Source organism: Hypomesus nipponensis, chromosome 22 (genome assembly GCF_054491055.1).
Source record: "Hypomesus nipponensis isolate SF chromosome 22, ASM5449105v1, whole genome shotgun sequence".
Taxonomy (NCBI): Eukaryota; Metazoa; Chordata; class Actinopteri; order Osmeriformes; family Osmeridae; genus Hypomesus; species Hypomesus nipponensis.
The window spans coordinates 7576054-7592724 of record NC_140382.1 but is presented as its reverse complement, the minus strand read 5'-3'; the positions used below and the strand labels follow the sequence as shown (position 1 = coordinate 7592724).

General features: G+C 48.1%; 4 protein-coding genes across 11 annotated transcripts; 3 read left to right on the top strand and 1 right to left on the bottom strand.

The window, feature by feature from the left end:
• The first annotated feature begins 372 nt into the window (after nucleotides 1-372).
• skor2 (SKI family transcriptional corepressor 2) lies at nucleotides 373-5854 on the top strand. The gene is made up of 8 exons (XM_084687354.1): nucleotides 373-2205; nucleotides 2756-2819; nucleotides 3094-3171; nucleotides 4816-4881; nucleotides 5011-5109; nucleotides 5281-5348; nucleotides 5487-5549; nucleotides 5720-5854. Exons 1-7 carry the CDS (start codon nucleotides 373-375, stop codon nucleotides 5544-5546), a joined length of 2268 nt encoding a protein of 755 aa, XP_084543480.1. The 3' UTR covers nucleotides 5547-5549; nucleotides 5720-5854.
• Nucleotides 5855-6605: 751 nt separating this feature from the next.
• ier3ip1 (immediate early response 3 interacting protein 1) lies at nucleotides 6606-7754 on the top strand. Its single transcript, XM_084686823.1, has 3 exons — nucleotides 6606-6736; nucleotides 7064-7165; nucleotides 7258-7754. Exons 1-3 carry the CDS (start codon nucleotides 6646-6648, stop codon nucleotides 7311-7313), a joined length of 249 nt encoding a protein of 82 aa, XP_084542949.1. The 5' UTR covers nucleotides 6606-6645; the 3' UTR covers nucleotides 7314-7754.
• A 552-nt stretch (nucleotides 7755-8306) lies between these two features.
• Nucleotides 8307-11830, top strand: hdhd2 (haloacid dehalogenase-like hydrolase domain containing 2). 7 transcript variants are annotated; one of them, XM_084686818.1, is made up of 7 exons: nucleotides 8307-8462; nucleotides 10041-10153; nucleotides 10297-10508; nucleotides 10603-10687; nucleotides 10815-11031; nucleotides 11184-11247; nucleotides 11332-11830. In XM_084686818.1, the coding sequence occupies exons 2-7, from the start codon at nucleotides 10053-10055 to the stop codon at nucleotides 11433-11435; spliced, it is 783 nt and encodes a 260-aa protein (XP_084542944.1). In that variant the 5' UTR covers nucleotides 8307-8462; nucleotides 10041-10052; the 3' UTR covers nucleotides 11436-11830. The 7 variants fall into 7 exon arrangements, with proteins under 7 accessions (XP_084542944.1, XP_084542947.1, XP_084542943.1 ...); XM_084686821.1 differs by lacking the exon at nucleotides 8307-8462 and adding an exon at nucleotides 8810-8826 and having other exon boundaries at nucleotides 10300-10508; XM_084686817.1 differs by lacking the exon at nucleotides 8307-8462 and adding an exon at nucleotides 8816-8826.
• Nucleotides 11798-16574, bottom strand: katnal2 (katanin p60 subunit A-like 2). 2 transcript variants are annotated; one of them, XM_084686813.1, is made up of 16 exons: nucleotides 16373-16574; nucleotides 15827-15897; nucleotides 15556-15722; nucleotides 15422-15458; nucleotides 14950-15034; nucleotides 14690-14788; nucleotides 14489-14581; nucleotides 14221-14298; nucleotides 13879-13977; nucleotides 13464-13527; nucleotides 13231-13349; nucleotides 13059-13147; nucleotides 12801-12911; nucleotides 12544-12706; nucleotides 12293-12395; nucleotides 11798-12209 (listed from the first exon to the last, which is right to left on the bottom strand). In XM_084686813.1, the coding sequence occupies exons 1-16, from the start codon at nucleotides 16421-16423 to the stop codon at nucleotides 12070-12072; spliced, it is 1569 nt and encodes a 522-aa protein (XP_084542939.1). In that variant the 5' UTR covers nucleotides 16424-16574; the 3' UTR covers nucleotides 11798-12069. The 2 variants fall into 2 exon arrangements, with proteins under 2 accessions (XP_084542939.1, XP_084542938.1); XM_084686812.1 differs by having other exon boundaries at nucleotides 11800-12209; nucleotides 14950-15067.
• Between the last annotated feature and the right edge of the window lie 97 nt (nucleotides 16575-16671).

Genomic DNA, 16671 nt, shown 5'->3' with positions numbered 1-16671 from the left:
ACATTTAAAACGTTTGCCCTAGTTCTCTTTTAGGTCCAGCCTCGTCAGTAAAAGACGCACATTCTCAACAATAATGTGTTAACTAAGATAAATAACAGTACATTCTAGTCAATACAAATATAATGTTTCCGAATTATGAACATAGAAATACAACAATATAAATCATAAACAAATATCTTCTGACAGCCTTTAAATATTCCTGTTTTTGTACAGTTGTTATAACTTTGGTCAAAAGAGTCTGATCTTTTCTCTGTCCATGTTACCAGCAGTTCAGCTGGTAAAGGTTTGGAATTACGTGTGCTTAATACCTTGCTTTGCGCTTGCCAGCAGGAAGTCACTGAGAGTTTCCTGTCTGCAGTGGACCCCACTGGCATGGAGACACCCCTCCTACCCAGACCCAACAACATCACCATGACGACCCCTCCCAGCTCCTTCCAGCCAGAGCCCCTGACCCCCCCTAGACCTCCCCATGGGGCCCCTTCCCCTTCCTCCTCCTCCCTGAAGCCCAACCAGGTGGGTCAGGTGGTGCTGTATGGGGTGCCCATCGTCTCCCTGGTAATAGACCACCAGGAGCGCCTGTGCCTGGCTCAGATCTCCAACACACTGCTGAAGAACTACAGCTACAACGAAATCCACAACCGTCGTGTTGCGCTGGGCATCACGTGCGTGCAGTGCACCCCGGTCCAGCTGGAGATCCTGCGACGTGCGGGCGCCATGCCCATCTCCTCGCGACGCTGCGGCATGATCACCAAGCGCGAGGCCGAGCGCCTGTGCAAGTCCTTCCTGGGGGAGAACTCGCCCCCCAAGCTGCCCGATAACTTTGCCTTCGACGTGTCTCACGAGTGCGCTTGGGGCTGCCGCGGTAACTTCATCCCGGCGCGCTACAACAGCTCGCGGGCCAAGTGCATCAAGTGCTCGTACTGTAACATGTACTTCTCGCCCAACAAGTTCATCTTCCACTCCCACCGTACGCCCGAGGCCAAGTACACGCAGCCCGACGCCGCCAACTTCAACTCTTGGCGCCGCCACCTCAAACTGTCCGACAAGACCCCGCCCGACGACCTGGCGTTCGCTTGGGAGGACGTGAAGGCCATGTTTAATGGGGGCAGCCGAAAGCGTGCCCTGCCCTCCTCCCACTGCCCCCCCATGGGACAGATGAAGGGCATGGGCTCCGTCCTGCCCCACATGATGTCATCCCCAGAGCTGGGGAGCCAGAAGAGGGGCCGCTTTGAGGAGGACGAGGACCTGGATGTGAACAGCCTCTCTCCCAGGAAGGCCCCACGCAGCTACCCCCTCATCCCCGTGCCCAGTAAGAGCTTTGGCATGCTGCACAAGTTCCCCCCCACCTCTCTGTTCCCCAGCCCCTACTCCTTCCCCACCTTCGGCCTCTGTCCCCAGAAGAAGGATGACAGTGAGGCTCCTAATAGCCAAAAACCCGCCGGTCTGTCTGGGCTGCTGTGGCCGGGCCGTAAGGACACCTTCTACCCTCCGTTCTGCATGTTCTGGCCCCCCAGGGCCACCGGGGGCATCCCAGTGCCCACCTACCTGCAGCACCAGCCCAGCGCCCTCTCTTCCCTGGCAGAGAGCCCTTCCCTCAGGCAAGCCTTCCTGGACTTGTCGGAGCCCACTGAGCCCGGGGCAGGGGTGGGCGCAGGCATGGGCACCAATCCCAGGTCAGGCCTGTTTGAACCAGAGTGTCCGGCAGCGACCCCTGACCTTCGACCTGTGACCTCAGAGGGCTGGCTGAAGCTGCTCGACCACGCCCCTTCCCTCCAGGCTAGGAAAAGCAGCTACCACTCCGCCTTCCGGCCTGTCGTCAAGGACGCGGAGAGCATCGCCAAGCTCCACGGCAATGTGACGGAAGACTTTGGATCGGACCGCCACCTGTCTCCCACCACCAGCTGCAGCTACGGCAGCGAGAGTGGGGGAGAGGGGGAGGGAGACGGGCCGGAGAGCGAGGAGGAGGGGGAGGTGGATGTGGAGACCAAGCAGGATGAGGAGGACAGCTTCAGCAGCAGTCTACACCTGAGAGGCTTGGGCAAGGGGGAGGAGAGAGGGAGGGACAACGGAGACTACCCCGGCACCCCCCCAGCCCCCAGCCAGGACCCCCCCAGCCTGCCGGCCTCTCCCCCCGCTAGCCTGGCCATCCCCAGTCCCGGCTCCAGCCCTCCACACCCTCCACTGGAGGAGGCCACCTACAAAAACGTAAATATTCCCTCAAGGCACTTTAGCTAATTATTATTTAAATGGCTGCGCTGGCAGGCCTGATCTGATCTGCATAACCAGATTGATAGCAGCAGCTCCCTGTAGAAATGAGATATTCACAGTGTTGTGATCCTTGCTAATGGCCCCAGTCATGTATTGTTTAATAGCGACATTCTATTTGTTCTCTCTTTGTCATGCCTGCCTGTTAGCCTGCTTAATCTTTAACCTGTCGAGTCCACATTAGCCCTGGCTGCCAGGGGTAAAGAGAGAGAGGGAGAGAGATGCAGATAGAGAGATGCAGATACAGAGCCATAGAAAGATAGAGAGCGAGAGAAAGATATAGAGGGAAAGATAAATAAAGGGGCTGAGGGCTTGTACCCTGGGTTAATGAGGAGCTGGCAAAAAGTTCAGGACCATTAGTAACACACACACACTAGTATTATCCTGCTCCAGACCCCTAGACACCTAGATTTTTCACATCCTTTTCAATGTTGAGCTGTGCTGTAAGTAGAAGAACCAACCCTCTTTTGTTCCTCTGCTCCTCTCTCAGCTACACAAAAACAGGGAGGAAGGACTGCCTGCCTACGCCACCAAAGACAACGTCAGCCACGCCGGTGAGTTTCCTACAGCAAACCTGTGTTTCCTTCTAGTGTTTAATTTCTACTGTGTTTTTCCAACACGTAAGTGCATGTGTCTTACTAGTGAGTGTGTGTTGGTCATCTGGCGGTAATGTTGGCTTGACGTCCCATTGCTTCTCCTCGCCAATGCTCCTCTCAGAGAGGCAATGTTGTCTGTAGTTCCACAGTTACCCCCCTTCACGACTCCAGATGAGGTGGAGTAATGGTGCCTGCTCTGTTTGTCCCTCTCCTCCCTCCGTCTGTCTTCTAGATGACAACAAAGAACAGAGCAACTTCTTCCTGTCAGAGAGTGAAGCCTCAGGACCGGAGTACTGGAGGGAGACTCCAGGTAAACACGTACACACACATACACAGGTGTAGGTTTGGTTGGAACTTTTTTTCACCCAATATCATTATTTTGGGGGGAGATGTTTCGACAGTGTCTTGACTTTGGTACAGACGTTAAAAAGCCACTTCACCAAGCCTTACATCTTCCTCTGAAGGGACTGGTAGTCAGCTGTCCCAGACCGGCAGTTTAGGGATTAATATAACTGCACAAACAGATGAAACACGAGATAACACAGGCTACCTCAAAAAATGGAGCAGCGCCTCGTAATGTTCAGGAAGTATTCTAGTGGGAGCCATCACAGTTCAACAGACTATCGTCTCCACGGAGACGAGGTGGCAGCCTCCATCCTCACATTATCGCAGGGATATAATTGCCTTTTTCTCTGCCAAGCCCTCCATCCCTGAGATCAGAGCTTTTCTATCTGTCAGGGAGACATTCCCAGTGTTTTATGACATCTATGCCAACATTTATATTATCTATCCCATAATGATCTCCTCACATAATGTATAATGTATTTCAAAAAATTACACGAAACAAATTAAATGAAACCACCTTTGCCTGATTGCGCCATGTCTCCCAGGGCTGCAAGCGGACGTGATTAGGAGCTCTGATTCCACCGCGGCCGAGGCGCTGCCTTAAAGAGACTTCTGTTTCTTGGGAGAAAAATAATCTAATTTTCCATTTATGTAATGCAAACTGCCTTGGCTTTGACTATTCACGGTTAATTGACTGTCAAACGAGGTTGTTATCCTCAGGCACTGTCTGCAAATGTGCTTGTCAAATGAGACAGAGAGAGTAGAGCAGCAGGCTGAATGAGACCAGCACTGGGAGGCTTAAGGAGGGAGGACAGGAGCGAGGCGGGAGAGAGAGAGAGGCGAAAGAGAATGAAGATTATACACACACAAAATGGACCAGATCGCTTCATTTAAGGCATTCGATTTGCCTCATTGTCACAGCTCATACTTTGCGCACACACACACACGTGCTTCCAAACACACACAGGCTCACACACAGACACGTACATTTCCAGGTTTGTAAATTCATGGGAGAAGGCTTGGTGTGATGAGAAAACTGTGGATATTAGGGAGGCAGTGGGGTGTTGGAGGGAATATGATTAGTGTGGTTTAGAAGGCCCAGGGCACGGACGCACAATCAGGCCTAACGGCAGCCTATAGACTTCAGGCAGCATTCATACAAATCTGTATGATGATGAGAATACTGTTTGGTATGAATGTTGGCTACTAAATCCTCTGTAAGGCCCACAATTTGTTGGCCATGGTTTTGTGTTGCCTAAAATTCAGGTTTTACATATTGAGAAGTGAAAATTACAGTTTTCTATTCCAATTAAAAAGACAATTGTTATTGCTGAATCTAATGCAATAACTACAAGTGTGTAAAGTTAATCCTTGATTAATTCCTGTGTGAGAAAACAAGATTTTTAGTAGGCTGGAAACATGTACTGAGACTGACATCTAGAGGATGAGGGGAGTACTTGTACCCTATCACTCACGGTTTAACAAGTTTTGCCTTCAAAAATGGTTTTGAGCTTCACCTAGATGATTGTAACAATCGTTTAGTAAATCTTATTATAATACAACTATTACAAATTATCATAATCAAAATGCCTTGTGTATTTTATGTTAGGTGACCAAACGCAAGAAACACCATCCCCTGTGTCACTGAAGAAGGATGTCGAGAACATGGAGAAAGGTGCAAACAGTAAATTATTATTTTTTAATTAAAGTAAAGTTATTGTGTTCTAATGATATTGGGTCTTGATGTGTGTTCTTGTAGATTTATTGTAACTAATGTTCTAGTGTTGTCTTATCTGTTCCACAGAGGAGCTGCAGAAGGTTCTGCTGGAACAGATAGACCTGCGGAGACGACTAGAACAGGAATTCCACGCTCTGAAAGGCAACTCACCCTTCCCTGTGTTCCGTAAGTCTTCTCACCTCTCTTCTCACCTCTCCACTCTTCCTGCTTTCTCCTCACCATTCCTCGTTCTCTACTCTTCTTTTTCCTCATTTATCATTGACTCCTCTGTTTGTTCGTTTGGAATTCTTGAGTTTCATTATAATCAATGATCATTTCGATTGGGTTCTTTTCCAGATAACTTCCAGGACCAGATGAAGAGAGAACTGGCCTACAGAGAGGAGATGGTGCAGCAACTACAAATGGTAAGATCCCTGCAGACATCCTCTAGATTACCTCACACACACACACACACACACACTAATACAAACACCCACAAGCACACACACACACACACACAGTATATGAAAGCATCTAATGTTTCTGTTTTGCCTCATTCTCAGATTCCCTATGCGAACATGATACGAAAAGAAAAAATAGGGACACATCTCAACAAAAGCTAAGTGGTGAGTATACAGTGTAGTATATTGTGTGGCAGTGTTTATGTAGTGATATATATATATATATATATATATATATATATATATATATATATATATATATATATATATATATACAGGTGCAGAATAGAGGTGGACCAGGACTCTGAAGGGTTTGTGTGTTTCTCCCCCCCCAGGTCTCATCACAGAGTTTCTGTGAACCTGTGCAGCCTGGAAGAAAAAGTACAGAACGCACAGCACTGCTCGAACCATCTGACACAGTTCTGCTTCAAAGATCGGACACTTTTTGTACTTCTACAACAAACATGACCTCGTCTCCCCAGAGAGAGACCGACGGAGCCAGTGACGTATGGACCTGCCTACACCCCTGCTCTCCTCAGCTCCTACTGGACCAAAAACGAGACAGTGTTAGAGACTCGATGGCTGTGTGTCTAAACGTTAACTGTCCTAGACCCCCTCCACCCCCGTCCCCCCGCCCTGGACCAACACAGACACACACCTTGGCCGTCTGATGTCTCTCCTACATGATACATGATAATGATGATAATGATGTTTCTGTACAGTGATGCCCCCACCCCCTCCCCTGTGTGTGTGTGTGTGTGTGTGTGTGCGTGTGTGTGTGTGTGCGTGTATTTGTCTCAGTCTGACTGAACCAGCCTCCTGGTTGTAGTCTCACAATATGTACCGAATGTATATAAGAAAACGATGCGTTGAATTTATGTTTCAGAGCGTTGAAGCTCAAGCTCTTATGTCTCCCTGTTTAGAGGATGTAAATTGAGAAATTAACATGAAACACAAAATCAATAATGCTATTATTACAAAAAGGTTAATGCAAATGTATTGAAATATGTTCTTGTAGTTTCTCTACTATTTATGTGGATAAATAAAAAAGTCTATATAATATTTGAACGCATGTGCTTCGTTACTTATAATAAAACGCAGTCAGGGAATAATGGACCTGAAACAGGCCCCACAATTGTGTCATCTATGGTCTGAAAAAATAAATCATAAAAATGCAATAAAACTTGGGGCGCACAAAATTGTCGTCACCAGATACTCCAGTTGTCAGAGCTTCTGAAGGAGGAGAAACAAAGTTGCCAGCATGGCGTTCACACTCTATACTCTCATCCAAACGGCTATTCTCTGTGTCAATGCTGTTGCAGTGTTACATGAAGAAAGGTTCCTTAGCAAAAGTAAGCGAGTTTTAAAACGTGAGAATTGTGTTAGATGGCAAGGTGTTTTGTTTGCATTTGCCATCAAAGCCGTAGATAGATAGTTTAGCTGACAGAATGCATCCTTGTTTGCTGCTAGCTAGAGATGTGTCTGGATAGAGCTTTTCTTGGCTGTAAGGAAATAAAGATAGCCTGGGCTAACAGTTCTCCTGCAGATTTCCTTAAAATACATTGAATTAAGAACTCGGAAACCCTACGTTGCATGTAAGTTAGCAAGGTTTAAATGTGCCACGTCCTAGACATAGCCAGTCTTGTTGTTAGACCTAACTGATCCTTCTCTGTCATCAGTTGGCTGGAGTGCGCAACATGGCACCGGAGGGTTTGGTGATGACCCATCGATAAACGCTCAACTTCTGACCCTGATTCGTTCTGTCAAAACTGTTATGAGAGGTAAATTCGTCAACGTCAAGGTTTTCACTTCCTACGGCAAACTCTTCTGCAAAGCAGACAGGTTATTCTAAATGTTCTGTGTCTGATTTCAGTGCCGCTGATTTTAGTGAATTCAGTCTGCATCGTTCTTCTGCTGCTGTTCGGCTGATCCTTCGAGCCATGGACTCGGACACCTTCCTAAAGCCGAAATCCAAGCCACTCTGAAATAACTGATCCAGTTTTTGACAGAACTAACCGAGACTGAGGAGAAAACAGTGATGGAGATAGGAGGACGATCAGTAGGCTACTGATCATGATTAACAATGCCAATGCAACATAAGGATTACGCTACATGTGAAAGACTAAAGCACACACATTTTTTAAGCGTTTTGTATTTGTAGGATGTTTAACTAGGCTCCATATTAAATGAATAGGACAAGTAGCCTATATGCTCTGTTAAACTGGTCTGAATATTCTGATAGGCTACCTCCAGGAGGAGGCTAACATGACATAAGGTTTTGGGAAAGTGAAACGTGTATTAGTAGGTATAAGCATTGGCAACTCAATGTTTTATACTTGTTTGTATGTAATAAACACGTATGTGCTGAAAGGACGCTTTAATTCACGATCCTTGCTACATTTCATACAATGCTTGTCTGAAACAGTTCATAATCTGGACAAGAACCTAAACAAGAATGTAGCCTATGTTCTGGCAACATGCAGTAGGCCTACATGACAGGGTTTGGGAAAGTGAAGTATGTATTAAGCAACATTGGCTACTAGCTGTTTTTAAACGTGAACATATAACGTTTATAAACAATAAACGTTTGTAGGCCTATGCAGTAAACACGTCTGTGAACTGAAAGGACCAGCGCTTTAATTCCTTCATGATCAACATCATATACTATATGTTTGTCTGAAACAAACTTGTCTATATTTATTTCAACCAGGGGATCCGTGGCACAGACAAACAACCCCTTATAATCTCCATTGGTGCTCGTATTAGAGGCAGTGTTTGCCAGTGGTCCTGGGAAAACGTTTTTATTAACGGTAGTTTGGACCTAAATACACGAAGTAAGGGATATTTTTTGACAGAATTAATACCATATGTTTATCGGTGGGATTAATGGTAAAAAAAGCCGTTTTATCTTAGATTAGCGTGACTTAATCTTAGCTCAAGATAGTGTGACTTTAAGTGATGATGGGGCATTAGGGAGACTTCACACGAGGAGATAGATGGAATGTCCTTCCCTGATCAGTTGGGGCACTTCACACGACGGGAGAGGGGCTTACAGTGGACAATAGTTTGGTAACAAGTGTAAATGATTTTCATTTAATACTGTTGGCTAGGGGTTAGGAATGTGTGAGTATGTGTATCACAGCAAAACATCAGAGAATAATATTAAGCAATAGCCACTGTTATTTTGATGCAGAATTAGTGACTGAAAGAGGCTTTGGGTGTGGATTGGCAACATGCGAAAGAGGTTTTTTAGCTTTAATAATACTTTCTGCTATATTAAATCGATTAATGCAAAAATACATGCAAATATGATCCATCTGTGAGTTGTTATTGAGATAGGCTACATATGTTTTTCTTTTAATGAATGATTATTCTGTAAATCGTCTTAAATGATTAATAGGCCCTATAGGCCTTTTGGACGAATAATGGGGCGTGTGCGTGGGTACGTATGAATTTGTGTTCGTGTGTCACTTTCACTAAGTGACTGTAGTAGTACATATTTTCGCGAGTAGGAAACCATTGTTTCATTTAACATTCAAAGCAATTTCACAATTCACGATTAGACGATAAGAAAACTAATAGGCATATCTACAGACAGCTTTCCCAGAAGACCCTAAACACAACAAACACAAAGCCCCAGAAGAGGTAGCTAGCAATAGCTCATTCAAATAGTTTTACTCGGTTAGCAAGTAAATGTTCCTGGCACTTCTTGAATACTGCATACATTCGTCGACATATAGCTATTGTCTGTTATTTATCAGTAGCTTGCTAGCACTGCCTGACACACTTTGCTGCAATTGATTTTGAAATGTTTGTAGCACTAATACTGGCTCTCCTTACCTAAATTTGGGGTTAGGTTTTACAAGTAGCATAGGAACGTCAGACCCTCATTTCTAGACGGTTAGTAGGCTATTAAGTTTTAAGTCTGGTTAACGTTGGTTCATCAAGCTTACGACTACAAACTAACTTCACATGTCCTGTCGGGTTTATGCTACAAGCTAACGTTATACTTAAAGCTAGCGTTAGCTAGCTACAAGCTTTGACTTTCAAAAGACAGTCCGATTTTCTAGTTCAATGTGTTCATGGCGATGTGTTCAGTATTTTTCTTCTATGTCCTGGCCTATTCGGTCATATACTCTGATCCGGGCTCCGATCAATCCAGACTGATACAATCTATGCCACATAACACTCCCAGTTGGCAACACTTTAACTAAAATGTCAAAATCTCTCCAATAATGTCACGTACAGATCATGAACCCGATTTAGTGTTCAGTCGGTTGAATAAGGGTTCACAGTGCTGAGCTCAGTATTAATTGTCCCAGATTTATAACTACATGACAGAATCCAGCATTCATAAGTAAAAGAGCTCCGGGTATTGTAGCGTCACGCAGGGCATCGTACCAGAGATACCGCTCACCACAAATAATCCTATTCCATCTCATGTGAATTATGATAAAGAAAGTGAATTATGATTATCAAAATAAAGTAATATTTACTGTGTACTGTCAGCAGGCCTGAAACTGCACTCAGAGCAATGAATAGCTGCCATTATCAGAGCGATCAGTGCCTGGTCTTTGCTATAGTGTGTGGCTGGTGTAGAGGTAGTCTATGTGGAATGCCCGTGGCTGGGGTTTTATATTCCAATTCTGACTTTAGGAAAGTGCTGCCATGGCAAGCAGACGGGCGTTAAAGGCGGTGCTAATTGACCTAAGCGGAACACTCCATGTAGAGGACTGTGCTGTTCCCGGGGCCCAGGAAGCCCTCCGCAGGTGACCTGGTCCTCTCCTGACAAACACCCAGTTCCTCCCTATAACTTAGGCCCTATCACTTAGCCTCTATCCTCCCTACCACATATCCTAGCCCTGACTTCCTCTAACAGAGGCTGAAGCTGTCGTCTTCCTCTTCGGCTCAGCAGGTTACGTCAGTCCTCAGTGGCCGTGAAGTTTGTGACCAACACCACCAAGGAGTGTAGGCGGAGCCTCTTGGAGCGGCTGCAGCGGCTAAACTTTGACCTGGAGGAGCGGGAGATCTTCACCTCGCTGAGCGCGGCACGTGGCCTGCTGGAGCAGAGGAGAGAGCGCCCCCTGCTGCTCGTGGAGGACAGCGCTCTGGAGGACTTCTCAGGCGAGGGCTGGGACTGGGAGAGGAGGGCGGCAGTGTGTGTCTTAGTGTGTGTGTGCTAGGATCCAATGGATAACAGACAAGGTGTATATTGTAGGTCTGGACACGTCCGAGCCCAACGCTGTGGTGATAGGACTAGCACCCGAGCACTTCAACTACCAGACACTGAACAAGGCCTTCAGGTAACTAACCATGTAGCTTACCTCACCTGATTGAGTATCACAATGTTTTCTTTTTCCTTTTTCCTCCCTCCGTCTTTGTCCATCCACCTCTTGCTTACTCTCTCGTCTTCCCTCCCTCCTCTCTTAGGCTGGTTCTGGAGGGCGCCTCCCTCATAGCCATTCACAAGGCCCGGTACTACCGCCGGCAGGACGGGCTGGCGCTAGGGCCCGGTCCGTTTGTGGCGGGACTAGAGTACGCCACGGAGCGGCAGGCGGAGGTGGTGGGCAAACCTGAGCAGAGCTTCTTCCTGGAGGCTCTCCGAGAGCTGGGCTGCAGCCCTGAGGACGCCATCATGATAGGAGACGTGAGTGGTCTGCTCACGCCTGGGGCCCCGTCTGAAGACCCTAGAAATGTGCACTCCTCCCTCCCTCCCTTCCTGGGAGTAACACTGTGCCCGACCCTATAGAGGTCCAGTCACTGCACAGTTGGTCACTTCCTGTTTTTCTGCCTCTATAGGACGCACGGGACGATGTTGGCGGTGCCCAGAAGGCAGGCATGATGGGAATCCTAGTTAAAACTGGTGAGGGACTCTATATTCTGTGTGTTTGTGCCATGTCCTGTGACATACACAATGTGTGACTATGAACTGTGTCTCCTCCTGCAGGTAAATACAGGGAGGGTGATGAGAAGAAGATCTCCCCTCCTCCATATCTGACCTGTGATGACTTTGTCCAGGCTGTAGACCACATCCTTCATCACCTGGTCTAGATGGCCAGCTCACTATCATCTTGTATCATCTAAGCTTCTAACTTTACCTCCCTTTCAACTGCTTCCGTCCTGCATCTGTCCTGCTTTGAACAAGCCCACCCTCTAGAATACCAGCTACCGTCAACTCCAGAACAGCTCTCCTCAGAACCAGGTCAGTTCCACCTCCAGAACAGTCCTTCTCCAGTCAGCTAACCTCCACTTCCAGGACACCCCTCCTCCGGCCAGCGGAACAGTGCAACATCTCATATAACCTTCGTCCCAGGGCAGCCAGCCTGATGACTAGCTGCCAGCTGGTTCTGTTTGTGTGTTTGTCATGAGAAATGCATAACGTCTCAAACTAGAATATTGCATCATGAACATTTTATTTTTGCGTCTTAATAAAATGACAAAACTGAGTGTTGCTCATTGTGATGTTGTTGAGCATTGCAATATAACTGCGAACACCTTCAGTTTTATTATAAATATATATACACAGAACATGAGTATATACAAGGGAGAACTCCCAGAGGAACCAGGTTAGGATGCGTGTGTGTTCTGTACATGTGTATGTGTTCTTTATACATGTGTGTTTGTGTTCTGGACGCCTGTGTGTGTGTTCTGGACGCCTGTGTGTGTTGTGGACGCGTGTGTTTTCTTAGACAGACTCGTACTCTGTCTCCCAGGCGCTGTACCTGTCAGTCAGGCTGCGGGCTGAGGGCTTAGAGTGAGTGATAACCTCCAGGAAGTCTTCCGTTGTCACGGTTTCCAACTCGATCACAGGCATGTCTGACTTCCCTGAGAGAACAGAGAACAGTCAGATAAGGCCCATCTCCCTGCCTGTCTCCCTGCCCATCTCCCTGTCTCCCTGCCCGTCTTACCCTCCTGGTGGGACTCCAGAGCATCAAAGATCTTGCGTACCGGCCTCATAGCTGCCTCTTTACACACCAGCCGAATGTCTGAACCTGAGTAGCCCTCTGTCTCCTGGAACGTAAACAGGAAGGATCCTTCAACACAGATAGGAAATACCACTGCTCGACTGGAAAGGAAACACATACGTCCTTACTTCCAGGGATGGACCATTACATCCGAGATCCTCGTCTGGGATGTAGAACCAAACGGTCACTCATACCTGTGCCAGTGTCTCATAGGCCAGATCCGTACGTAGCTCCACCCCTCCTGTGCAGCTGACTGCCGGCAACCAATGAGAGATCATGGCCTGGCGGGCTGGACAGGAGGGAAGACCAACCAGAATCCTCTTCTCTAACCTTCGCAGCATGGCATGATCTAGCTCCCTGAGAGAGAGGGAGGGAGAAGGACAGAGGAAAGGAAAGAGACGTAAGAGAGAGAATGAGGGAGGAAGGAGGTAGAAGAAGCGTGGGTTCTCACCAGGGCAGGTTGGATGCGGCCAGAACAAACACCAGGTCATCAGAACGAGCCAGACCGTCCATCTGGACCAGAAGCTCTGTTTTCATCCTCCTACTGCCCTCATGCTCTCCTCTAGGAGACAGGACACAAGGACACAGGATACAGGAATTAAGGAAGGGGGGGAGAGTAGGGAAGAACAAAGTTTGGTTCATGTCCTATACCCCTCAAAACTCCCCCAGCCTCCGCTCCGCATCCCCCCATATCACCTCCCCGTCTCACCCCTGTCCAGTCCTCTGGCCCATAACTGACTCCAGCTCATCAAGGAAGATGGTGGAGGGGGCGTGGTAACGAGCCAGCTCAAACAGCACCTGCATGAGCACACGACAGTGTTTGTGTGTTTGTGTGTGTGTATCCTAAACGTGGGCACAGTGCGGTCAGACGAGACCCTCACCCTGACCAGCTTCTCGGAGTCTCCTCTCCACTTGCTGACGATGCTGGAGGCGGAGATGTTGAAGAAGGTGGTGTTACACTCGGTAGCTACAGCCTTGGCCAGCAGAGTCTTCCCTGTACCTAAAGAGGAGGGAGGAGAGGGAGAGGAGAGGTGAGGTGAAGAACAGAAGAAGGAACGGAGGTGAAGAGGAGGAAGAGGGTGGAGGGAGGAGAAGGAAGGGGAGTGTGTCTCACCTGGTGGACCGAAAAGCAGCAGACCTTTCCATGGAGACAGGATCCCTGTAAACAACTGAGGATACTGAGGAGAGGAGAAAGGACAAGGAGGAAATGAGTGGAGGAAAGAAGGAGGAGAGGATTAAACACACAGTCACATCCTAGAAATCAAATAGTGATGATCCATGTTCTAGAGTGTGGTGTTCCTCTATGCATCTGTGTGTGTGTGTGTGTGTGTGTGTGTGTGTGTGTGTGTGTGTGTGTGTGTCAAGATGCGGCCCCATATTTGTCGTCATCACTGTGATGGAGGGTGTGTATTAGTTGGTGATTGGCTGGTATTCAAGTATGGATTAAGTGTCAGGTTAAGAAATGTCCCTGGCCTGGGCCTGGGTCCAGGGCGGTAGGTGAAATACCAGAGCAGGTGGAGATGGGCTACCTTAATAGGGTAGACGACAGCCTCTTTGACTAATCGCTTGGCGGCCTGCAAGCCAATGATGTCATCCCAGTGCACGTTGGGGTTGTTTAAATAGATGTCCTTCAGGAGGGCGGAGAGAGATGGAGACATATTAGCACAGTAGGCAGGCAGGAAGGCAGACATTCACACACAAACACACTCATACACACACTCATACAGCTTGAAGACACCATAGAGGACATTGATCCGACTACAGAGGTTCTCTGCTGCCCTCTAGTGGTAGAATTGCAGCTATGGAGCAGCACGGGTTGTGTTCTGTGGTCCAATCACATGGGGATGGTCAGCAGCTTCCTCCTGTCTCACCCTACTGATGATGGCAGCCAGCTCCTTCATTTCACTGTTCATCCCACTGAGCGCACTGATGGGCTTCAGCAGACGCTCCTGCGAAGGAGGGAGACGGAGGGAGGGAGGGGGGGAGAGAATGAGTGGCAAAGAGATTGAAAGAGAGAGAGACTTACAGTGAGAACAATATAGAACGGCTTGGGGGTGGGGGGCGCAGGGGTAGTTGCCATGGTGACAGGGACAGATACCCTGGAGATGGGGTGGTTACCAAGGACACCGGGGTAGTTACCATGGGGTCCGGGGGGCAGGACAGGGGAGCCACGTCGGTCGCTGCTCCTTTAAGAGCGTCCTGAATCAGACCTCTGTAGTCGATCAGCTGAGCCTGAGACGGGACACACAGCACAGCGGACTTCACCACTGTCCCAGCCTCTGTGGACCTGTGTGGGTGTGAGTGAGTGAGTGGGTGTGTGAGTGTGTGTGTGTCAGCCACCTTCCGTGGCAGAGGCCCCTCCCCTGCTCCATTGCGGGGGATGGAGGAGACGTTGAGGCCGAAGTGGCAAGACTCTGGAGGAGAGTAGTGACCGTTCCCCTACACATGCACACACACACGCACACACACACGCCAGGAGTCACACTTTCATCACATAGTTTACTGGAGCCGCTAGAAACATGGAGAACACCGCTGGTCTAGAACACCTAGTTGTTTGGTTATTCAACGTCTTCATTTGTTAGAAGAGTAGTAGAACATACGCTAGAGGGTTTACTGGTCTCCTTGGCAACCATCTTTGACTCTGCCTTCTTAACCCCAGACTGGGGTCTTCTGGAGGAGCCTATCCTGGGGAGAGGTGGGACCACAGTACAGGGGGTTCTGACAGACGGAGAGAGAAACATTTAGAAGGAGTCAATGGTGGTGGGGTGGAGGGATGCAGGATGGGGGTGGAGGGGTGGTGGGATGCAGGATGGGGGTGGAGGGGTGGTGGGATGCAGGATGGGGGTGGTGGGGTGGTGGGGTGGTGGGATGCAGGATGGGGGTGGAGGGGTGGTGGGATGCAGGATGGGGGTGGAGGGGTGGTGGGATGCAGGATGGGGGTGGAGGGGTGGTGGGATGCAGGATGGGGGTGGAGGGGTGGTGGGATGCAGGATGGGGGTGGAGGGGTGGTGGGATGCAGGATGGGGGTGGAGGGACGGAGGTATAGAAGGTGGTACAGGTGTGATAACTCACCGCTTTTTGCCACAGCTTCTGGGCTGCCGGCTTTCAACTGCACAGAGGGAAACAGCCAGGGTTAGAACATTACCACTAGCTTACCACTATGCCTGTGTGTGTGTGTGTGTGTGTGTGTGTGTGTGTGTCTCCACCTGGCTCAAGGACTTTCTTGGTGATTTTAGGGTGCTTCTGGAACTTGATGTAGTAGTAGCTCTCATACTCCATGAGAACCGTCTCCAGGTCCACGTTGTCACAAACCTCAAACCTCCGCAGGCCCACGCTAGTCTCCTGATCCAGAGTACGGGCAGCATCCATGTACCTGACACACACACACACACAGTGGTCATACCAATTTCTGTATCTCTATTATACACACACAACCACACACACACCTCCAGTAGATATCAATCGTTACCATCTTACCCCTGCTCTGTGAGATGGTGATAGATCAGTATTAGTATATTTCTTCGCCTGGTCTCTGTTCTCAGCTCATCCTAGTGAAAGAGAAGTTCTTTCATTAATGAAAGAAAACCCTCCACTAGATGGCGCCGTATATGTTCCAAACATTCCTTGGCTCTGCTGTGACAAATCGCCTAGGTAACCGGTGGACGCTCATTGACTCCACACTCAGTGCACCTAGTTAGCTACAAAAGTGTTAGCTAGCTAGCTTGCTATTTAGCTAATCGCAGTCGACATGCGTAACTCACATTACATGCAGGGCATTACCCTTCGCATTTGTTGTAATAGCTAAGCCATTCACAAAGCTTTATTAGTTCGCCGCTATTGAAAGATAGGTAGCTCGCTAGTTTATCCCTCCACTTACAGTTGTCATTAATATTGCACCCTCGTTTGCGGCCGACACACATTTAGAGTCTAGACACAACAAAAACAGTGTCGCTAATCAAGCTAGCAATAATAATGAGTTCACTTCGTCTGACTACATCAAGCAAAAGGCGATGTTCCACTCACCGCCTCTCTAGCTTGATTTGCGGTTTTGATTGCTTGATATGAGAGCTCCATCGTCCTGTGTGAGGATTGCAGTATGCCTCTGCTGCGAGATCTACGGCAAAAGTAACTTCTAATGCTAGACTAGCAGGGCTGCAGCACGCCACACGTTGCCGAACTCAACTCTGACTAACAAGATCCATCACATCTCGTCCGGTTATAAACCATAAGAATTTAATTCAATTTAAATCGCATTCTATATAAATTAAATAGGTACACTTTCATAAACAAACAAAAATACTTTATTCTTTAATACACACATT